The 24176-nt window shown below is 59.3% G+C and overlaps 1 protein-coding gene across 1 annotated transcript in view; it reads right to left on the bottom strand.

Annotated features, from left to right (window-relative positions):
• ADAP1 (ArfGAP with dual PH domains 1) overlaps window positions 1-24176 on the bottom strand; it is a 33291-nt gene that overhangs the window by 2320 nt on the left and 6795 nt on the right. The window contains exons 2-5 of the mRNA XM_075528200.1: window positions 14493-14623; window positions 11391-11482; window positions 6110-6192; window positions 170-282 (exon numbers count right to left, since the gene is read on the bottom strand). Of these exons, the coding sequence (XP_075384315.1) occupies window positions 170-282; window positions 6110-6192; window positions 11391-11482; window positions 14493-14623 (419 nt within the window). The remainder of the gene's footprint in view (window positions 1-169; window positions 283-6109; window positions 6193-11390; window positions 11483-14492; window positions 14624-24176) is intronic.

Genomic DNA, 24176 nt, shown 5'->3' with positions numbered 1-24176 from the left:
GACAGAGCCTCTTTCCTCTGCCCCCTGGACGCTCTCATCGATGAGGTGACAAGTTCCCTTAGGTGGGTGGCCTCATTCATTGGGATGGCATGTCCCCACGGGACATGGCTGTAGAGGGCTCCTCGCAGCTGCTCCAGGCCCTATAGACCCCCACCCCCACCCCACTCACATCATTCTTGTTGAAGTACTTCAGGGCCCCCTCGCGCTCCGTCAACACGAACTTGCGGCTGAAAAACTGCCCGTTGTCTCGGCCTCGCTTCCAGAGCAACCCCTCTCGGTACCCTGCAGACAGACAGACGGCCTGAGGTCACCAGCCCGGGCCCCCTGTGGACCTTCACGGGGGCAGTGGGCAGGCCAGGAGTGGCCAGGTGGCAGCCACACACTGACCCCAGGGGCCCAGCAGATGGTGTGGCTTGAGTCTTCTTGTCTGAGAGGTTCCACTGTTCACGGTGCATCAGGCGATGGCCTCCCACACCGCTCAACCACCTGCACATTCCAACCCCCCCCCCCCGTCTCCTACATCCTCCCCCTGGTGTCCCACGCCCCCCTGGTCCCTGCTTCCATTGCCCCTCCCCTCCTAACCCCTGACCTCTATCCTTGGGTCATAGCTGCCCTTTGGATCTCAGAAGATTGGGGACTGTATGATAGCGCTGGGATGGGACACATTCAGCTGTCTGCCCTGCCCTGTTAGCCTGGTCTCTCGGGTGGGTCTAAGGGGTGTCCCCACCCCAGCTTCCTCTTGAGCCAGGACTGTGCAGTGGCAGCAGTGTGGCTGGGCACCTTCCAGTTCTGGTCTCGCACATGGAGACCGAGGGTCCCATGGTTCCCCCACATTATTGCTGATCTTCATGAGTCTTTCCTCGGGATGGGGTTCTCAGGACACGTACCCGGTGGCAGCCCATGAGCAGTGAAGACCTGGTGGCTGCTCCACAGTGTGGATGCCCAGGGCAGCAGGCGTGGCCCAGCTCAGAGGCAATGTCCCACTTCGTCTCTCAGAGCTTGGCTGCCCCTGGGCCAGACTCAGCCTGCTCTTCCTCCTCCATTCCTAGGAAGCCGGCCAGAGCGAGGTGGCCTGGGTGCGTCTGCACCAGGCACACACAACACACACGGCTCACTAACATCAGAACCCCCACACAGTCCTTCCACAAGGGTGTAGCTGAGGAAACTGAGCCTCGGGGGTCACCTGCTGGTCAGCAGGGGCAGGTGGCTGGACCCCCTTGAGGGCTCCTGGGAGAGCTCGCTGTCTGAACCTGTGACCTCGCTGCCACACCTGCACTGTCCAGCAGGGGCAGCTGCACTTCAGCAGGGTGAGGGGCTCTCAGACACAGGCTGAGCCCCATAGGGCAACACCAGGGGGCCTGGGCCCCAGGCTGCCACTGGGGTGGGTGGGAAGAGGGTGATGCTGTGCCCTACAGTCATACTGAGGCCATCTCAGCCCAGGCGCACCTTGAGGCCCAGAGAGGAGGCATTGAGTCTGTGGGTGTGTGTACAAGGGTGTCTGTGTGCATGTCTCCGTGTGGGTGCAAATGTCTGTGTGCATGGGTATGTGTGTGTGTGCATGTGAAGTGGCTGTGGATAAGCGGCTGCCTCCCTGTAAGGCACAGCGTCCAGGCTAAGGCTCATGCAGCTCCTAGGGGCTCACTGGAGAGCCAGGAGGCAGAGGGGGCCACACCCTCCATTCCTAGGGCTTCAGTGGGGTACAGTCCCCCCACACAACTGGATGCCCTACGGAGGGAGCCTGGCCTGCACCCTGGTAGAGGGGGGCTGGAGCTCTGTGGGGGCAGGGCTGAAGCCCACAGTATCTGTTGAGGGGGGAAGGGGAGAGCAGCAGGGTCCAGCCCTGAACAACAAAGGCATTGTCCAGCTCTGAAAGGCCGCCTTCAGGCTTAGGCATGGGTGCCATGTGGGGGCAGTCTGGGAGGGAGCCAGGAAGGGCCCTGACCAGAGTCACGGCCCCAGTGAGGAGCCGGGGGAACAGTGGGCAGACATGGGACAGCCCACGGAAGTGAGTGGGCCATCTTTGGCCAGGCTTTTGCAGTCACAGGTTGTGTCCAGGGGAGCTCATCAAGCTCACCATCCCCACTGTCCAGCTTGAGGCCCAATGGTCCTCTGCACCTGCCCCCCCAACCCTGCTGATGCCCTCATGTTCAAAGGCCCCTGGCCCAGGCCAGACAGCTGGGGTTGGGAGGAGCTCCCCTGTGCCTACCAGTAGATGGGGACAGGGGTCTAGCCACTAGACCAGTCCTCTAGGCCCCTCCCCAACCCAGCTGTGGGGGTTGGGGGGCTGGCTGTGTCCCTCTCCCATTTCAAGTCTTGTGTACTTCAAAGTCCCACCAGACTGGACTTGGGTTAGCCAGCAGCTGGGGTCCCAGCACTGGGTGGGGGAGGGGCAGTGTGCCCCCTACCTGCTTCCCCAGCACCCACAGAGATCCACCACACCCAAGATGGGCCACCGTCTGTAAGCAGCTAGCCCAGGCTCCCCAGCTGCTCCTCGAGCCCGTGCTGTGAGTTCTCTGTGTGGACAACTCAGGAAGCCGGGAGCATGGGTGCATCTGAATCATGGTTCTGAGGAAGGGTGGGGGTGGGGCGATGAACCGCCAGGAGAGCACAGCCAGTGTGCTCCTTAGAATTGAAGACCGGAGCGGGCGCTGTGCAGGGCAGCAACCACGAGGAGGCCTTGGAGATGGCAGGCGTGGTGGCTGCCATGGGGCTCAAAGGTTCGAGGGTGACATGGCAGGTGGGGTGGGTCTCCTTCTCTTGTCAGAGGGGTCACTAGGGGTCAGGACGGATGTGACACCTGACGGTGACACCATTCTCTTCACGTGTACAGTTAGATGACTGTGAGGAAGAGCTGTGTCCCCCATTGCCACAGCCACCGCCACCAAACTAGAACCAAACTCGCTGCTGCCGTCCAGCTGACCCCACAGAACAGGGATGAAGGGTCCCTGGGGGTCTCCTAGACCAAGTCTTCACAGGAGCAGACAGCCTTGCCTTCCTCCTGCAGGAGCAGCTGGTGAGTTTGAACATGTGACCTGCTGAGCCACAGGGCCCCTCCCACTGCACGAGTTCGGAGAGTCCTGGCTCTGTGCCCCCCCCCCCACCTGCACAGTTCGCAGGCTGCACTCACCAGCAACTCTGGGGGAGAAGCCCCTGCCATCCGCTCAGGGAAGACGGCAGCATGGCAAGCTGCCTGTCACAGCCCTGTGATGGCGTGGAGGCCGGGCCCTGGCTGAGTCACCTGGCTTTGGTTTCTGTCCATGCTCAGCTTAAGGGTTCGAGGGCCCCTGACAGGTAACCTGGATGGGGCACCCCAAACCCACCCCTAAATGCCTTAGGTGCCCCCAACTGTGAGCCCCATTGCCAACACCCCTGGGCCCCCCCCCCACCCCGTGTTGAAGCCCACAGCACCTCATGTCCCCGGAGCCAGCAACCCCTCTGAGCACGGCCAGTTCTGGAAGGTTTCGGGGAAGCCACCCTTGGTGGGGCCTTTCCCAGCCCCATATTTCCCCTTCCTCAGACACTTCTGCATTCCCCCAGGCAGGAGGTGTCATTGGCCACCGTGAGAAAGTGCTTTTGTGGCACATGGGGTAGGGGAGAAAGCAGTGGGCGCGGCCTGCCTCTTCAGACTCACGCAGGGCAGACAGACAGGGTGTCCACTGCCATGGGCACCCAGACTGTGCCCCCATCTGCTGGACTGGGAGCAAGGGTTGCCAATGGACCCCCAGGCCCACCCCTCTACCTCCAAAGTGGGGGAGGTGGCCAGCACAGGGTGGGGGGTGTTCCTCACCCTGAGCAGGCTCTCAGGCAGCAGGCCTCAGACTGACTGGCCCCCAAATCAGGTGACCACAGGGCAGGTGCAGGCAGAGGAAAGGTCTGTACCCCTTGGTGGGGGGGGGGGCGGTGCCAGCCCCCAGAGCTTTGTAAGGATGGGTGTCTCCCTGCTATTCAGCCCAGGGAGGAGATGGTTCTGTGACCAACTGGGAGAGTGTCAGACTGCCCTCTGCCCTCCTGGTAGACGCAGAGACAGGCCAAGACCTGCTGGTGGGAGCCCCGCCCCCTACCCCCAGGCACTTGGGAACTGGGAGGAGCTGGGGGCTAGAGAGAGAACACAGAGGGCAGCCCAGGTTGAACACCCGGCCCACACACCCCAAGCAATGACCTCCCAGTGGAGGGCCCCGACCCCACCTCCTCCTCCCCAACCCCTAGTTGGTAGTGCTCAGCAGGGCCTCCAAGGCACTGTGTCTCAAGTTAACAGTTAATGGTGGGTGACAGCATGGCCCATCTAGCAGACACCTCCAGCCTCTGACACCTGACACCTGACCTGGCGCTGTGGACAGGAGTAGGGCAGGGGCCTGGGCTAGGCTCCCACCACCCAGAGGGCCTGGGGAGAAAGGCCTGGCTGCCTGCGCCCCAAACCAGCTGGGGCCATGGGGAGGGGCGCTGACAAGGTGGTGGGGGATGGGCCTCTGGCAGATGTCTTGGGCAGGGAACATTCTCTGATGAGGAGAGCGCTCCCCTCCCACCCCTGCTCTTTAGCAGGGAAGACCCCGAGTCCTCAGTGCCAGGAACCACCTGGCTCTCACAGGTGGTGCCCCGGCCGGCCCCCCAGCATGTCCAGTCTAGCCAGAGCAAGCCTCGATTCCCATTGCTGGTCCCCACTGTGAGGCTGTTCCTGTCTGTGAGCAAGCACGGGGCAGGTGGGCGCCCTGCACATGCTTCTATCCTGCTGTCTGCATCCATCCGTCGATCTTACCTGTCTGTCCTCACCAGCATCCACCCATCTGTCCACCCACCCACCACTCTCTGTGATTCACCAGCAGCTGTGGTACTTACTAGCTAAGGAGCCTGGTGATGCTGTGTTGCTCCTGGCTGCTAGCCTCAGGTCAATGGTTCAAACCCCGCAGCTGCTCCTCAGGAGACAGAGGCTGTGCCACACAGACCCCACAGCGCAGACCCCACAGCGGTGCTGGGTTTATCCACCTGCACTCGCTCCTCCAACCACCCCTCTTCCATCTGTCCTGCAGCACCTGTCTGTGGGGCCACCCCTTCCCTGCCCATAGGCCAGATTTTGAGAAGTAGACCCCATCACTCCCCCAGCTCCGCAGGAGGGATTCTCACAGGGCCCGGCTGGCTGAGTTTGTTACCATGTTGCTATAAAAATCTCATCTCAGCACAGTTTCAGAAATAGCTGTGGGGGAGGGGCTGGGAAATGAGTCAGGCTGTCTGTCCTTCCACCGTGCTTGCTCAGGCTCTCTCTACCGAGGACCCTCTGAACCACAGGCCGCCTGCAACCCCGGGGGAGGGGGGAAGCTGGGGGCCCTCTGAACCACAGGCTGCCTGCAGCCCCGGGGGAGAGGGGAAGCTGGCTCGGAGCGTGGCCTGCCCATGAGCACCCCCACCCTGCGCCCGAGGACCAATCAATCAGTCATTCCGATCAATGAGCTCCGAATCGAATCCATGGCTGATGGGGGAGGGGCCAACCCCATCCTTGAGCCCCCAACCCAGGGTCCTGGCCTTAGGAAGGTGCCTGCCCCCCGCCAGCAACGAGTGGGCTGTGCCCCCTTCTTGTCATGGAAGGGAAAGTCCCTCCAGTCACCCGCTCAAAGCACAGGACCCAGTGGCATTGATCACCTCCACCTCCAACAGTTCTAGAACCTTCTTGTCCCCCAAATGAGCCGTCCCCATGCAGCAGCCACCACCCGCCCCTGTCACGTCAGGACAGCTTTTCAGTTCATGGCCAAGTGACTCTCCAGTGGGCCCATGGAGCGTGTTCATCCTCTGCTAGTGGGCCAGGGGCATGGCCACCTGCCGGCTACAGCCAAGACTGTCTTGTCTGCCTGCCCGCCACCTCCTGATCCACCCCCTGGCAGTGCCCATGTTCTGAGGGCCACCTGCCCTTCACAGGAGGGGGATGCCAGGTGTGGGGCCCATGTCCCCCAGTTCCAGCTGCGTCGCCTGCCTCAGTTTCCCCCACTGACAGGCACGGTTGTGAAGCCTGCCTTGGTACCCCACCCACACCAGCTTCGCCAAAGGGCAAGGAAGGTCACAGAGCAGGTCTGCCCTGCTGGGGAGCACTGGGGCCCATGGGGCGTGAGTCAGGGGGGCGCACCTGCGGAGTAGGGCTCCTGCTTCTCCAGGTGGAGGAACTCCTTCCGCTCGTACTTGGCCCGGATCCACTGCTCACGCAGGAGTCTGCACAGAGGGGGGGAGGGGCTGAGACCCTGACTGCAAGCGCCTTCACACCACTCAGCCACCGGTGGAACATTATGGAGCATTCTAGAATGCTTGCAACATCCCAGGCCCACAGGGTGGGCTCCTGGGGCCCTCGGTCAGTTTGGGGCAAGGGACTCCAGAAGACAAGCCTCGGCAGATTTCCGAGATCAGCAGCAGGTGAGGCACGTGGAAGAAGCTTAACTGATCAAATGAGCCTCTTCTTCCAGCTGTGAAGGCTGCCCCTGGAGAGAGCAAGGCAGCAAGCCAGGTGCAGTGAATCCCACATCACTGCTGCCTAAGCCTGAGCCTGGCCCTCACTCTACCCAGCACCCATCACTTGCCCAGCACGGCTCTGTCAAGGGGATGGGGGTGGGCAGACAGTGTGTGTCGCCTGTACCTGGTGTCTTCCTCTCCGTTTCATGCCTCCAAGGTCATCCACACCGAATCCATGTCCACACTCGTCCACCCGACATCCACATCTATGCCCACTCCCATGCCCACACACACACACACACACCTACACACACACCCATGTTCACATCGAAGCCTATGTCCACACCAGCGTCCATGCCCCACTCATGTAGGCCATGTCAGCTGTGGGCTGTGGTCTATAGGGCTGCAGGTGAGTCATTGGACTGCTAACTGACAGGTCACCAGTTCAAACCCAGCAGCTGCTCATGAGAGAAAAACAGGGCTTCTGTGACTGCCTCGGAGACCCACAGGGACAGCTCTACAGGTGCTGTCCTCTAAGCACTGAGTCAGCGCTGACTCACAGCAACCCCACCAGTTCCCAAGACTGACTTTACCGGAGGAGAAAGCCGTCTTGATCTGTTCCCGAGAGACCCTGAGTCAGATTTGTTGGTTCTCTGATCACTGCCATGCCCAAGGCCCAGGGTCAGACCTGGTCGGCCACGCGGAAGAACCTGAATGCTCGGCATGTGCCGTGGCCCCCAACACAGCCAGCCCCCTTCCGAGAAGGAAGGTGCGTGCCTCCCAGATGGGTGGTGAGAGGAGGAGGGAGCTGGTGCCAAAGCCCCACGTGTTGAAGGAGTAGCAGGCAGAAGTCAGCCTCCCCATCACGGCCTCACCGAGCTTGCTGGCTCCACGTGCAGAACCACGGAGGAGCGACAGGAATTTCTATCAAGCTCCCTGGGACGTATCCACATCTACAAACGTGTTTAAGCAGCTGTGGGGCAGGCCCTCGCCGATTCCCTGCAGGAGAATCCCGGACCAGAGAAGCTCATGCCAAGAGTGAAGGCAGGAGGAGGCTTATGACTTGGGGCGAGACTGGCCCACCCTCCTCAAGGGGTCTGCACGCACAGGCCTCCTCCCTCCCGGGGCTGGGTGGGTCGGGGAGACCCCATTCCAGAGGCTCTTGTGCATGTTCTTCCAATGCTCGGGAAGAGTCAGGCCCTCTCTGCAGACTAGGTGGGTTGCTTGCTTGAATATAATATGTGCACAATAAAACAAAGTAAGTTTTAGTTGTACAAGCCCCCAATAAAATGATTTAAAATAATTTTTAAAATGTTAAACAGCAAACAAGGCTATTTTTTAAAAAGAAAAAAAAAAGCCCAGTCTTCCTCCCACGGAGCTGCTGGTGGTTTTGAGCTGCTAGCCATGCGGTGCAGCCTGACAGAATCAGCTCAGCTGCGGTGGGTTAGGCTGTAGGCTTTGTCGGGGGGGGGGGGGGGGGGGGAGGAAGGGAGGGGAGCAGGCAGGATCTCCTATGAAGGGTGTGAGGATGAAAGTGGGAAATATGGGGAGAAGGGCCACGGGGAGGGGCCTCAAGGCCCTGGAGTGAGCTCAGAGGATGCGGGGACACGCTGCCCTGGCTTGCTGGGCGCGGCCTTTGTAGGTGGAAGTAGTGTCTACTATCATCGCTTCCAGCTGGGACAGAGGGAGAGCTGCTCGCCAGGTGACCCTTGAACCCAATAGCCACTTTCCTGGACGCCCCTCCCCAAACAGGGGCCTGGGGCTTCCTTTCCCTACAAGTCCAGCAGGAGGCCAGGCCCGTGGGTCTGAATGGGGGCACAGAGGGGTCAGTCATACGGGAAGCGGGCAGGTGGGTGTCATGCCAGAAGCATCTACAAGCTGGAACACCAGCACTGAGAGACAGGAAGGAGTCCCCTGCCCCCCAGCCCAGAAGGAGCCTGTACTCAGACCCTGCCCTCAGAATACCTCCTTCTTCTCAGCCAATGGCACAGTCCCTGGGTGGGGCTTCCTTCTGTGGACTGAGCGACCCCCAGGGGCCACACACTCTCCATTCAGACCCAGGAGCTGCGCCCGCCCTGGGAGAAGCCCCCCACAGGGTCTCCAGGGAGCAGAGGCCTTGGGCCAGGACACCCCACTACACACACACCCCACATCCGGATTAGCTACATAAATGGGGCGCTGCCACTATGCGACACCGCCCGGGAGGGGGGAACAAGGCCAGGCTGGGATTCTCGGGGTGCCCTCTGCCCTCCCCCCACTGACCTGGGGGTTTCTCTGTTTCCCGGCAATCACACGGAACAGAGCAAACAGGAAGTCGCTGGTCTGGCGACTCAGGCTAGCCACAGCTCAGGAGGCACCCACAGGGGTGCCCCTCCCACAGCAGCCCCGGGGACCCTGGCCAGGCCCTGGGCATCCTGCCCATCTCTGTTCTGGGACACGGGCTCCTGTGGACACAGTCCACCTGCTTCTCACAGCCCTGTGCCTGGGTGTCCACAGGGACAAGTGGCCGTGGCGCTGTGTCCATTGCAGCAGGGTCACCTTGGGGTCAGTGGGCGAAAAAAAGACCTGTGTGAGCAGACATCGGATGGTGTAAGATATGATAAAATAATAATTGTTTATAAATTATCAAGAGTTCAGGGGGAGGGGGAGCAGGGAGGGAGGGAAAAAATGAGCTGATACCAAGGGCTCAAGTAGAAAGCAGGTGTTTTGAGAATGATGAGGGCAACATATGTACAAATGTGCTGAACACAAATGATGTATGTGTGGATTGGCAGAAGAGCTGTATGAGTCCCTAATAAAATGATTTAAAGAAAGACCTGTGAGCTCCATCTGCAGACTGCCTTGTCCTTTAGGCCTGGCACAGAAGCTTGCAGAAGCCTCTGGAGGAGGAAGCTGCGGGCCTGGATGTTAGGGGCACCCTCTGCCCTCAATGGGACCGTCCTGAATCATTGGCCAGACCCCAGATGGGCTGGAGTGTGTAAGGGGCAGCGCTGGGACTCACTGCGTGGGTGAGGAGCTTTGGGCCATAAGGCGGGGCGCCCACCAGGAGGCGGGAAAGTGCTGCTCTCAGCAGCCCAGGTAACCCTGAATCCCTACTTCCCACCCCCCTCAGCAGGGGTCCCCTGAATACAGCTCACTCCCCACTGCTGCCCTGGGTCCCAGAACTCTGACCCGCTGGCAAAGTGCCCTCCCCACAGAAAGCAGTGACGGGGCTTCTCAGGGGCCCTGCCCTACCCCTGGACACTGAGTTCTCCCAGGACCCTGGGCAGGGCTGAAGGCTCAGGGGGCCCAGGAGGCCGAGGTCAGTGCCTGGCACCCAGCCCCCTGGGAGGTGCACTGGCCCTGGGGGGGCGGTCCCCCTGAGGTGGATGGGGAAGGGATGTGGGGCAGGCTCAGCCAGGCAGGAGGTGAGGCTGAGGCTGGTGATGAAATCGAGTCTCAGAAATAGAACTGAGCTGACTCAAGTGGAGCCAGACTGGCCACGCCCCACCTCTGGATGGGCGGCTCCGCCCTCATCCAGGGCCCCTCCTTCCAGGGTCCCTCCTTCCATAAGTCTCAGCCTTCCTGCTGAGAAAGGGCCCCCCAGGGCCAGGCGAGGCTGGGCGGGGCTGGCTAGTGACCTCAATCACCAGGCAGCTCCCCAGGGTCCCAGTGAAACTTCCAGCCAAGCACTTAGCGCTCGGTGGGGGATGGGGATGTTATCAGTGATGCCAAACAAGCAATGCAAAGGTGGGTTCCCTGCCATCTGGACAAACCCCACCCTCCTCCCTGCACTCAGCTTCAGGGCCCAAGGACAATTGGCTAATCTCAGCCAAGAAATCTCCCTCCCAATCATTACCCACCCACCTGCCCACCCACTCACCCATCCACCCTTCTACCCACCCATCCATCCATCCCCCCACTCACCCATCCATCCATCCCCCCACCCACCCACTCACCCATCCATCCATCCACCCACTCAGCTACTCACCCATCCATCCTTCTAGTCATCATCCATCCATCCATCCATCCATCCATCCATCCATCCATCCATCCATCCATCCAGTTTTCCTTCTTCCTCTCTGCTCCCTCCTCCACAGAGGCACTTTCTGAGAGTCAGGTCCCTGCAGATCCAGGGAGAACCTGTGGTCTCTAGCCCTTCCCAGGGAGTTCAGTGTTGGGATGCAGCCCACTGACAAGAGCCCTGAGTATCAGGAGGCCCAGGCTGACCTAGTCCTGAGTCCCTAAGTCCCAGCAGCACCCACAGTCACCTCTGCCGGGGGAGGGAGGCTTCCACCTTAGGGAGCCTTGGAGAGCAGGTGGGGTATGTCCCTCTCGTTCTATTAGCTCCAGTGCCCAGGCGCGTGAAAGGGAAGAGACCAGAGGGGACTTTGGCAATGCAGGGATTGGTCAGTGCCCAAGTGGGGGGAGGGGAGGGGTGGGCAGCCTGGCCACAGGCCTCCAAGACAGGAAAGTGGATGGCCCAACAACTGCCCACACCTCCTGGCTGGATTCAGACTCTGAGCAGGGGGACCTGAGGGTCTGCTGTGCCAGGGGCTGGTGGGCCTGGAAGGCTGCCTGGAGGAGACATGGAGCAAGTTTGTGTGGGGTCCAGTGGGCCTGAGCCTGGCAGACCCTCAGACACCTTCCGGCCCAATGCCCCATTTGCTGGTCACTGCCCGCTATTCCCAGAGTCTGGGGGGCAGTGAGCCTGCTTCCTGACAGCTTCCTTGGGGCCCTTTCTGTGGCACGGCCCCTCCCTGCCACCTTTCACTACCGGCGGGTCCTCTCTGTGCCCACCTCTGCCCAGGCAGAGTCTCCCCAGGCCTCTCTCCCTCCTCTACCCCTCTCCTTCCCCTGTCTCTCTCCTGGCCTCCTTCCCCACAGCCTCCTACTCTTTCATCTTCCAGGCCCTCGTTTGTCCTTGCCCCCACCCTCCCCCAGTACCCCGCCCCCAGCTCCCTGCCCATGCCCCCCCCACTCACAGGCAGTCAGAGAGGGAGGGTCGGTAGAAGAATGGGGGCACGCTGGCCTCGTAGGTGGCTCTGGCGGTGTCATTCCCGTGGGAGGCCATGAACTGCAAGAGAGCCAGGTCAGCCTGGCTGGACGCCAGCTCCACCGCCCACCCCCAGCCCAGCAAGGAGGCATACCCCACCCTCCTGCCCTGGAGTTATGGGGCAGAAAGCAGGGTCCCCCACACCTCATCCTGCATCTCCCCAGACCACCTGCGAATTGGCTGACCCGTGGGAGCAACGTGGTGGTTGATGAGCCACGGGGTCAGGGTCCCCCTCCCCAGCTGGGGTTGGCACCCAGATCTCCCCATCACCGCCCCCACTCGGGACAGAATGGCCTGACTGGCTGTCCCTTCTGGCAGCGGCTAGCCCACTCTCCTTCCCACAGGGCCTTTCTGGCTGCCTCCTCTCCTCCCGTCAAAGGAAACCCTCTTTAGCGGATGGTCTGAGGGCTCCCTGGGACGCTGCTGCTGCTGCTGCAGCACACCCCACAGGGAACAGCCAGTTATCGCCCTCGTTATGGGTTGGTCGGAGGGCTCCCTGGGACGCTGCTGCTGCTGTCAGGGGATGTCCAGTGGGTCCTGGCTTACAGTGACGGATGGACAACAGAACAAACGCTGCCCAGTCCTGCGCCCCTCACGATGGTTGGTTCCCGTGTTGCAGCCTATCGGTGCAGCCCCTGAGCTGGCCCACCTCCTGCAGGGCCCCCACAGGACTAAGCACCATATACTCCAGGGCAGTCTCCTGAGGACACATCCAAAGGGCACGAGAAGAGCTTTCCCCATCCTGGCCTCTAGGGAGTGTTCTGGCTGGACTTGGGTCCAGACAGACTGTTCTTTGGGCCACCCGTGACCCACTCCATATTCTTCACTAACCAAACCGAACACCAAGCTCACTGTCACGGAGCCAGTGTCACCTTGGAGTGACCCTACAGGACGGGTGGGGCTGCCCCTTCGGGTTCCTGAGACCATAACTCGTTACAGGATCGGGACGCCACTTTCTCCTGTGGAGCGGCTGGTGGTCACTCAGCCTCCAGCTCCTTCTGCAACCCCATCACTCAGGCGTCTTCCACTCTGCACCTCCTTCCTCAGCGGCACAGGGGCCGCGGGAAACCCCATGGCTGGCTCAGGCCCAGCTTCATCCTTAGAGTAACCTCCCTGCTGTTGGACACTTTTAAAGAGGTCTGGGCAGCTGACGGACCAAGATCGTGTTTGGTCTCTTAACGGCCATCCCTGCCCCATTGCCAGAGGCCCCTCCCCACTGCCCTGACCCCACCTGCCTGACACTAGTTCTTTGAAGGAGGCCACCCACCGCCCAACGCCTGCAGAGCCATGTGGTGTCCAGTGACTTGTGGCCAGTTATGCAAGTGGCTGGGAGGCCATCTCGACCGGGCCAGGGTGTCCCAGCTGGGCAGCAGCCTGTGCAGTGGGCTGGGGGGGCTCAGCCAGCAGGGGAGGGGGAGGCTGGGGAGGGGCAGGGCTGACAGGCTGGCGGGCCTCTTCCTATGGATCCCTGAGCAACTCGGCTGGGATGGCCAGGGACACAAAGACCTGGAGGGCAGAGGGCTACATGGGGCCCCTGGAAGAGAGGGTGGTGATGGGGGTGCAGGGACCCCCGATGCCATGCTACTTGTTAGTGTGCCGGCAGGAAGAAGCACCGGCTTCCCGGCCGTGGCCAGTAGACGCCGCTGCAGGGAGGCGCGGGACCAACAGAAGGGACCGACCAGACCCAGGAGGCTATGAAAATACTCAAAGCCCTAAGAAGACTTGCTTGCCCCCCGACGGGGACTGAAGGCATCCTGAATCTCAGATTTGGGTGGGGAGATGTAAGAAATGTCCTTTCCCTGGACTGACCTGGAGGGCCAATGCAGCCCCGTCCCCGTAACCGCGAAGCTCTTCCGGTTTTCAGACCTACCGCTGTTCTGAAGCCAGCTTGAAACCTTAGCTAGCAGGGGTTCCCCCCCCCGCCCCCACCCCCGAGAATTCTCACATGTTGGGCTGGAGTCCCTGGATCAGGGGATAAAATAGCACTTCCCTACGGGCTGCTGACACAGTTGGGAAGGGTGACAGTGGGACTGTAGGAGGACAAGGTGGCCCCGCCCAGGGTGGGGCTCCACCTCAGAACAGTCCAGCCCAGAGCCTGAGGGCGTCCTCCTGGAGGGGAGGGAGGGACCCAGAGGTGGGCCTGACCAGGCAGGAAGGAGAATGGAACTGTGGGGCCTCGGGGTGGGGTGTGTGTGTGTTGGGGGGGGGGGGAGAGCACTGTGACTCTGTGGGGTTGGGACCAATGTGACCTAAGAAAATGTGTGAGGACTGCAGAATGGAGCCCCGAACTCAGCACCACGGGGCTGCTCACGGAAAGAGGGTGAGCCTATGGCTGTGAAGCCTGACTCAGTGCTGCTGCTGTTTTAAACAGTAACTCTGGTCTTAGGGAGCCACAAACCCCCAAGCCACAGGCCAGGTATAAATTCGACATTATAAAAAATAGTAAATCATATTCTATGACAAAACCCCCCTGAGTTAAGCTGGGAGGGAAACAGCCCTGTGGGGAAGGGGTGGGTCCAAGGCCCATTTTCCTAAAGACCCTAAAAGGCCCAAAACAGAGGAGGTCACACTTGGGGTGGGGGTGGGGTACGTTGGGGACAGGCCGCTGGCAGGAGGCAAAGGGGCTCAGGTGTCTGACAAGGTCTTGGGGGGGGCACCCCCGAGGAGACAGTCCACCCAAGACATGTGGTGAGGTCAGGGCCCTCCCCTATCGCCCAGGAGGGAGAACTAGGGGTGCAGGGAACCTCCATGCAAGAGACCCCAAAGTCATATCCCCTGCGACTTGCAGCCACAGGGGCTGCCCTCGGGGTCCCCACAGGCTGAGGGTCTTGGGCAGTGTTCACTGCCAGAGAGAAACCAAGAAGCCCATGTCCCATGGTGTGTGGTCTTCCCCCACCCCGTGCCCCTCTGGGTGCCCTCTACCCCCATGCCCCTCTGGATTCCCCTTCTCTGTGCCCCTGGGTCCACCCTACCCATGCTCCTCTGGGTCCCCCACACACCCCACGCCCCCTGGGTCCCCTGCAGGTCCTACCTCCACTTGGGCCTCATCCCAGGCATCCAGGCGCACTGACTTCACCGTGCTGACCTGGGGGATGTTGCGGTGGACGCCTGAGCAACTCAGGCAGATGAACACACCCAGGGTGTGAGAGGCCCAGTCGGGGTCTGAAAGGTAAAAGCCAGGATCAGGCAGGTGGCTGGGGGGTGGGGGGGTGATGCCCTCAGCTAGACAAGCAGGTAGCCGGGACCTTGAGAGTGGACAGAGCAGTGGCCGGAGTCTCAGGCCCCCGGCTGGAAGGCCTTGCTCCGCAGCCACCTCCCTCAGCCTCAGTAGTGCTGTCTATGCAACAAGAGGGTGGGGGAGGAGGCCCCTGGGCCTACACCCACCACTACCTAGGTCCCCAGGACCCTGAGGGCATGTGGTAGTTACATAATCTCAAGTCAACTTCATAAATAAAGGGAAGGGGTGGGGTTTAGCCAAACAGGTCTCAGCCTGATGCCTTCATTTGAGAGAAATTGCTCGTTTCTCTGGAGGCCGGACCCTCCCTCCCTCTGCTTCACCTTCCTGGTGAGAAGCCACACTGATGGCGGCCTGAGCCTGGAGATGCGTCCACCACCCATCCACCATCACTGGATCCACAAGACTCTGCACCCACAGGCCTCTGCATCACTGCAAGTGCTGTGTGAGTCTGAAGAGGGGTTTATGATCTACCATACGACACATGGGCTACTGTCAGACTCATGGACTTGATCTGGACTGGGCAGGGATGTCGTTTTCATCATACACAACCACTCCTTGATAGAAAGTGCTCTCACACATATACGAGTGTCCCTGGATTTGTTTCTCTAGTCGATGCGGCCTAACATAGGGCATTTGTGTGTGTGAGAGCCCCTCGGGTAGGAGTGAAGCTGCAATTCCAAGGGGCCACTCCCAGCCCCACTCTCCAGGAGCCCATCCCTGGGGAGCATGCACGCCAGGAAGGCCACGCACAGTGCTTTGCATTGGAAGTGAGAGATGGGCAGAAATGGCTTTTCCTGACATGAAAGCATCTTTCTGAGATCTCAGATGACTGTCATTTAGAAAAGTGCCTTCCAGGCCGTCCCCAGGCGCAGCCGCCCTCCCTGTGCGCCAGGAGAGGAGGCCTGGGACACGTGGACCAGTGTCAGCTCGAAACACCTCCGTCCTCTGGAGAGAGACGAGGCTCCACACACACATAACCAGTTCATCTGGAAAACCCACGGGTGGGGGTGGGGGCCCGTGTTGTTCTGCCCTGTCCTAGAGGGTCACAATGAGCCGCTGGGACACCCTGGGCCTGAGGGAGGCGCAGGGTCGCTGTGGCCTGGGTGTTTCCTGGAGCAGCATGCGCTGCAGGGCTTCCTGCAGGGCGGCTTTGCGCGGTCAGGTCAGCTGCTGGCCTTTCTCCAGGGCTCCCACTGCTGGGGAGCAGCCACCAGGGAGACCCTGCAAGGAGCTCAGGTGGTGCAGCGGAGGCGCAGCACAGTAAACCTTGGGCTGCTAACTGCCAGGTTGGTGATTCAAACCTACCAGCTGGCAGTTGCCTTCCATGACGGTTTACAGTAAGGATTTAAGATTGCTTATAATTTTCTGTTTCCTTTTCAATTGAGGTTCTTCCATGTTTTATTTTGTTATTGTTACTGAGATCCAAGGTGTAACTTCTGGATTGTCCGGGGTTATGGCAGGGAGGTGGGAACACAGGAGCTAATGCCAAGGAGAAAGGAGTCTAAAATTGGGTGTGGTGACGATGGCACAAGTCTTTCTGATGTGTTTAAGCCACTGAGTGGCACGGTGTGTGCATTATATGTCAATAGAACTCTTATTTATGTATTCATTTATTTGGGGGCAGCTCTGCTCTGTCCACAGGGTGGCTGTGAGTGAGGTGGACTGGGCAGCATGATGGTCTTGGCTTGGTTGCAGGGCTAGGAGGGGCTGGGCCTCCCTCCCTGCATGACAAAGTCCCCCATGAGCTGAGGCAGAGGCACCCAGGGGTGGAAGCTCATCAGGTGGGTGGACATGGGACCCCAGAGGGGCCGTCAGGGACAGGGCAGGTCCCTGCTCTCTCACAGCGACCCCATCGACTCCCTCCCCACGGAGTTCGCTCCTGCTCACAGTGACCCCACAGGACGGAGCAGGCGGCCCTGTGGGTTTCAGAGGATGTACATCTTCCTGGGAGCAGACAGCCTCATCTTTCTCCATGAGGGCAGCAGGTGGATCCAGACTGGCGACCTTAAGGTGAGCAGCCCAAAGTGTGGGCTGCTGCTACACCAGGCTCCTTCCTTCTGGATGAAGGGGCTGCAGTCGAGGCTCGTCAGTGTCTCGGGGGCTGAGGGCCTGAAGAGATGCGCCCTCCATCAGCAGCCAGCTCAGAGGACACGGCCCACCTAGTCTGTGGTCACTGTCAGTCGGGTGGTGGAGTGACAGCTTGGTCCACCCCTGGGGACGCTTTCTGGTGGCAGCTTAAGTCACATGCCCCTCCCCTACCCCCCCAAAACCAAAAAAACCCATGACTTTCCAGGCCCCACCCTGGAGCCAGGCAACCCTGGTCCTCAGAGCACAGTCCCTCCAGGCAAAGCTGCTCCCCCTCCCCACAACATGCAGGCAGAAGGCTTGAGAGAAGGGCCCCAAGCTCCTGCCCAGGACAGGGCCAGGTGGCCAGACTCCCAGGCTCAAAGGGACCAGTCTTTACTGCCCCAGGCACCAGCCAGGTTTCGGTGGCCACACCCGGTGCCCCTCCTTGCACCTCCCCCCTTCGCCCCCCCCCCCCGCCCCCGTGGAGCTGTGAGACCTGTGCAGGGCTGTGAGGCCATCTCCTGGACCTGGCTTCCTGCATCTGGCCTCCGGCACAGTAACCCATTCCACAGAGGGGGAAGCAGGCCTGGCCTGGGCTCCTCAGTTGCCCCCTCTGCTGGCACTGCCCCTCAAGGTTGCTGGCTGGGTTGGGGACTCCCTCCTGCATAGTTAATGCCCAGCTTGGGTATCAATTGGAACTTGCCAATTGGGAGAGAGTATGTGGGGGTGGGGTGGCTCTAGGGCCAGTCTCCTGTTGGAGGGGCAGCCTCCTAGGGGCCAAGGAGTGGGGGATGGGGACCGAGGCCACCACAGCTCCTTGCCTCCCCAGTCCTCGCTCTCCTGCTGTGGCCAGGAGCCCCCTGTCTGGGAACTGGGGCTCTGGGGACCCTTCAGCGAGGGGCCAAGGCGGCTGGAGCTCAGCTCAGCTCAGACCCTCCAGGGCCCAATGTCTGCTCGTCTTTCTTAGGTCAGATGGCCACCATCCATGTGGGACAGCAGACGTCCCCTCCCCTTGGCTGATGGATGCTGGGACGTGGACGGGCCACAGAGGGTGTCTGCTGCCTGCGATGAGCACTTGGGTGGTATCCTCCTTGGGGTGACTGTGTGCCCCCCGGGAGCCCTCTGGGAGTCTAAGCTGCTAGTCCAACCCTCCCCTCACTGGGCTCCTCCATGCACCCAGAACTCCTGCCAACTCATAGGACAGGCCATGCCCTGCTGGCTGAGTGCTGGCCTGGGGTCTTTGTGGGGTCTGGGGGGATCCATAGGGGCTTGGGATCATGGGGTGGGGGCAGTGGGCTGGCTCAATAGGAGCTGCACCCCCCACCCCGGTTCTGAGTCTCTGAGAATAGCATTGTGACAGGAGGGGCACAGCCAGGGAGAGAGGACAGGGGGCGGGTGACCCCTGAGAGGGGCGTGGGAAGAGTGACTGTCTGAGGGGGCAGGAGGCCAGGGGACACTCTGAGGGGACAGAAATCCCTGAAAGTGGCTCCAAGATGTCCCCAAGCCCCTGTGCAGTGAGGTTTGGCCATGCCGGTGAGAGAGGGGCAGACAGGCATCCTGCCTCACAGGCTGGACCAGAGGCCACTGCCGGACACCCCTAGGAGAGCTATCCTGGAGCGTGGCCTTGCGGGACTATGTGCGACTTGATAGCCATCCACCTGCTACGGCTCCCAGTTCCAGCGGTCAGGACGCCTCAATCTTTGGCTCTCACTGACCGTCCCAGCCCCCTAAGGACCCGGAGCTGGAGTGGGGGTGCTTATTACGGATGTCCACTCTCTTTGGGAAACAAGATACAGAAACTCAAGGTGAGGCCACAACCTGGTACGAGGCCCTCCACTTGTGGAGTTGGGGCCCCCCACCCCTACCCCAGAACTGTGTGTAACTTGTTCATTGCGCTGCACAGAGAGAGGCCTGTGGGCCCCATCTTCCAAATAGCGCGTGCTCACTTCCTGTCTCCGCCGCGTTTCGGTCATCCCTGCCCCACTGCAAACCTTTTCATCGATCAAAGGCCCGCGTCCCCGATGGCAGGAGACTGTAGAGGAAGAGGCCTGCGGCTTGCTGGCCTACCGTGTCCTGGCTCCAAACCCACATGCCACCACGGTCTGCCCGCACAGCATGTGTGCACAGCAGGGCAGCCCACTTCTAGAGGCCTGGAGGCAGGTCCCAAGCAGGAAGTGAGGGACTAGGACCGTCTAGCTGAGTCACCAGGGAGAGCAGGTGGGTTGCATGAGGGGCCGTCCAAGGCTGTCGCTTGAAGAGCAGGACCTTTGTGCCTTTGGAAAAGGCAGGTGCAATGGGCACGGTGACCCACCGACGGGAACAGCAGGAGGACCGACAGGGCCTGATGCACCTGGAATCCACTTGAACGTACACGCCTGCCTACAGGAGAGATAAGCTGGCTCTGCCGCGTTAAAGACATACCTCCTTCTGGCCTAGCAATTCTACTTGTAGATGACCTACCCAAGAGAAATGATGGCCTATGACCCAGAGAATGTTGATGTGCCTGACAAGACAGGCTGTATATCAGGACCGTGAGCGGAGCACACCAGGAATGGACGGTTGGTTTGGGATTTGAACACAGATCCGTGTAATTTATCCTATGTACCGACATATGTGCCCACTGCCCTGAGTCAGTTTGGACTCACAGCCATCCTGTATAGGACGTTTACGGGAGCAGACAGCCTCATACGACCCCAGTGGAGCCACAGGTGGGTTCAGTGCACCAGCCTTTGAGGAGCCAGAGCTAACCCACGGCACCACAGAACCCGCCTACGTGCTCCTCACGTCTGGGGGGACGCATCCTGAGGGCAGCTCTCAGGAAGGCCGAGCGGGAAGGAAGCTTCCTCGAGTTCCAAATGGGCTTCCAGTGGAGACCGAAAGACCATTTCCTCCATAAGCTCAGGAGCGAAACAAGGGCAATCCGTTCTGATCACTGCTCAAGATGAACTGGGGCGAGCAGGCAGAGCAAAGCAATGAAAGCCCCGGGCGGGAAGGGAGAGAGAAGACTGTCTCCCTGCAGACAATGTGCTCATCAATGCAACGGAAGTGAAAAATACTCTTCCTAATGTGGTAGAAAAGATCAGCTACCGCAGGACAAATCGCTGTCAACAAGTAGGTGCAGTGATGCATTGCAGACTTCCCTGAGAGAAGCTGAGGAGGCCACGTGGGTGGAGAGCCCTTTCCACGGTTTGGGATACCCAGCATCGCAATCACAAAGATGCAGGTGCGCTCCAAGTTAACTGATGAAGTGTATTTGATCCCTCTTGGAATTTTAACCTGTCTTCTTCTCCTCCTTTTTCTTAGAAACTCACAAGTGGATTAGAACCAGCAGCTCACATGACCCTGAGGAGTAAGGACCAAGAACGAGCGCCCTCTGCCCTCAGAGCAGTGACGCCGGCAGTCCTGAAGACAGCGGGGCAGGCGTGCACATGGACAGAGCCCACTGGCCAGAGTCCAGAAACAGACCCGCCGCACCTGTGTGAACACTGACAGTCGGACAATGGTGCAAAGTGAAGAAAGATGGCTCATTTCAGCAAATGGTGCTGGGACAATTGCATATTCACCTGCAAATTAAACTTTGATCCACACCTTTGATCTCACTATATATAAAAGTTAACTCAAAATGCATCATAAAACTTAAAACCATAAAACATGTTAAAGGGTACATAGGAGAAATATCTTTATGGCTTTGGCTTAGACAACAAAGATACAGATACGATACAAGAAGCAGAGCCTTTTTAACACACGTAAGGGGATGAAAAGCCCCTGATTTGGAGAAATAAAGGAGCATTAGTGACACAGAGAAGCTCTCAGCTGCTAACCACAAGGTTGGTAGTTCACATCCACTAGCTGCTCCACCGGAGAAAGACGGGGGATCTGATTCTGAAAAGATTAAAAAATAAAAGACACTAAAACTCATTGTCAGACCCCTTGTGACTCATACAATCGCATATCCAATATCATCCCAGAGCACAGAGAGGACACGCCATCCTAGAGCACAGAGAGAACACGCCATCCTAGAGCACAGAGAGAACACACCATCCCAGAGCAGAGAGAACACGCCATCCCAGAGCACAGAGAACACACCATCCCAGAGCACAGAGACACACCATCCCAGAGCACAGAGAGAACACGCCATCCCAGAGCACAGAGAACACGTCATCCCAGAGCACAGAGAACACGCCATCCTAGAGCACAGAGAGAACACGCCATCCCAGAGCACAGAGAACACGCCATCCCAGAGCACAGAGAACACGCCATCCCAGAGCACAGAGACACACCATCCCAGAGCACAGAGAGAACACGCCATCCCAGAGCACAGAGAACACGTCATCCCAGAGCACAAAGACACACCATCCCACAGCACAGAGAGAACACGCCATCCTAGAGCACAGAGACACACCATCCCAGAGCACAGAGAGAACACACCATCCCAGAGCACAGAGAGAACACACCATCCCAGAGCACAGAGAGAACACGCCATCCCAGAGCACAGAGAGAACACGCCATCCCAGAGCACAGAGAGAACACGCCATCCTAGAGCACAGAGACACACCATCCCAGAGCACAGAGACACGCCATCCCAGAGCACAGAGAGAACACACCATCCCAGAGCACAGAGAAAACACGCCATCCCAGAGCACAGAGAGAACACGCCATCCCAGAGCACAGAGAACACGCCATCCCAGAGCACAGAGAGAACACAGCATCCCAGAGCACAGAGAACACGCCATCCCAGAGCACAGAGAGAACACACCATCCCAGAGCACAGAGAGAACACGCCATCCCAGAGCACAGAGAACACACCATCCCACAGCACAGAGAGAACACACCATCCCAGAGCACAGAGAGAACACGCCATCCCAGAGCACAGAGAGAACACACTATCCCAGAGCACAGAGAGAACACGCCATCCCAGAGCACAGAGACACACCATCCCAGAGCACAGAGAGAACACGCCATCCCAGAGCACAGAGAGAACACACCATCCCAGAGCACAGAGAACACGCCATCCCAGAGCACAGAGAGAACACACCATCCTAGAGCACAGAGAGAACACGCCATCCCAGAGCACAGAGACACACCATCCCAGAGCACAGAGAACACGCCATCCCAGAGCACAGAGAGAACACACCATCTCAGAGCACAGAGAACACGCCATCCCAGAGCACAGAGAGAACACACCATCCCAGAGCACAGAGAGAACACGCCATCCCAGAGCACAGAGAACACACCATCCCACAGCACAGAGAGAACACACCATCCCAGAGCACAGAGAGAACACGCCATCCCAGAGCACAGAGAGAACACACTATCCCAGAGCACAGAGAGAACACGCCATCCCAGAGCACAGAGAACACACCATCCCAGAGCACAGAGAGAACACGCCATCCCAGAGCACAGAGAACACGTCATCCCAGAGCACAGAGACACACCATCCCAGAGCACAGAGAGAACACGCCATCCCAGAGCACAGAGAGAACACACCATCCCAGAGCACAGAGAACACGCCATCCCAGAGCACAGAGAGAACACACCATCCTAGAGCACAGAGAGAACACGCCATCCCAGAGCACAGAGACACACCATCCCAGAGCACAGAGAACACGCCATCCCAGAGCACAGAGAGAACACACCATCTCAGAGCACAGAGAACACGCCATCCCAGAGCACAGAGAGAACACACCATCCCAGAGCACAGAGAGAACACGCCATCCCAGAGCACAGAGAACACACCATCCCACAGCACAGAGAGAACACACCATCCCAGAGCACAGAGAGAACACGCCATCCCAGAGCACAGAGACACACCATCCCAGAGCACAGAGAGAACACGCCATCCCAGAGCACAGAGAGAACACACCATCCCAGAGCACAGAGAACACGCCATCCCAGAGCACAGAGAGAACACACCATCCTAGAGCACAGAGAGAACACGCCATCCCAGAGCACAGAGACACACCATCCCAGAGCACAGAGAACACGCCATCCCAGAGCACAGAGAGAACACACCATCTCAGAGCACAGAGAACACGCCATCCCAGAGCACAGAGAGAACACACCATCCCAGAGCACAGAGAGAACACGCCATCCCAGAGCACAGAGAACACACCATCCCACAGCACAGAGAGAACACACCATCCCAGAGCACAGAGAGAACACGCCATCCCAGAGCACAGAGAGAACACACTATCCCAGAGCACAGAGAGAACACGCCACCCCAGAGCACAGAGAACACACCATCCCAGAGCACAGAGAGAACAGGCCATCCCAGAGCACAGAGAACACGTCATCCCAGAGCACAGAGAACACGCCATCCTAGAGCACAGAGAGAACACGCCATCCCAGAGCACAGAGAACACGCCATCCCAGAGCACAGAGAACACACCATCCCAGAGCACAGAGACACACCATCCCAGAGCACAGAGAGAACACGCCATCCCAGAGCACAGAGAACACGTCATCCCAGAGCACAAAGACACACCATCCCAGAGCACAGAGAGAACACGCCATCCTAGAGCACAGAGACACACCATCCCAGAGCACAGAGAGAACACACCATCCCAGAGCACAGAGAGAACACACCATCCCAGAGCACAGAGAGAACACGCCATCCCAGAGCACAGAGAGAACACGCCATCCCAGAGCACAGAGAGAACACGCCATCCTAGAGCACAGAGACACACCATCCCAGAGCACAGAGACACGCCATCCCAGAGCACAGAGAGAACACACCATCCCAGAGCACAGAGAAAACACGCCATCCCAGAGCACAGAGAGAACACGCCATCCCAGAGCACAGAGAACACGCCATCCCAGAGCACAGAGAGAACACACCATCCCAGAGCACAGAGAGAACACGCCATCCCAGAGCACAGAGAACACACCATCCCACAGCACAGAGAGAACACACCATCCCAGAGCACAGAGAGAACACGCCATCCCAGAGCACAGAGAGAACACACTATCCCAGAGCACAGAGAGAACACGCCATCCCAGAGCACAGAGACACACCATCCCAGAGCACAGAGAACACGCCATCCCAGAGCACAGAGGGAACACACCATCCCAGAGCACAGAGAGAACACGCCATCCCAGAGCACAGAGACACACCATCCCAGAGCACAGAGAGAACACGCCATCCCAGAGCACAGAGAGAACACACCATCCCAGAGCACAGAGAACACGCCATCCCAGAGCACAGAGAGAACACACCATCCTAGAGCACAGAGAACACGCCATCTCAGAGCACAGAGAACACACCATCCCAGAGCACAGAGACATACCATCCCAGAGCACAGAGAACACACCATCCCAGGGCACAGAGAGAACACGCCATCCTAGAGCACAGAGAGAACACGCCATCCTAGAGCACAGAGACACACCATCCCAGAGCACAGAGAACACGCC

This window comes from Tenrec ecaudatus, chromosome 12, assembly GCF_050624435.1.
Source record: "Tenrec ecaudatus isolate mTenEca1 chromosome 12, mTenEca1.hap1, whole genome shotgun sequence".
Classification (NCBI taxonomy): domain Eukaryota; kingdom Metazoa; phylum Chordata; class Mammalia; order Afrosoricida; family Tenrecidae; genus Tenrec; species Tenrec ecaudatus.
This window is presented reverse-complemented; position numbering and strand designations above follow the sequence as displayed.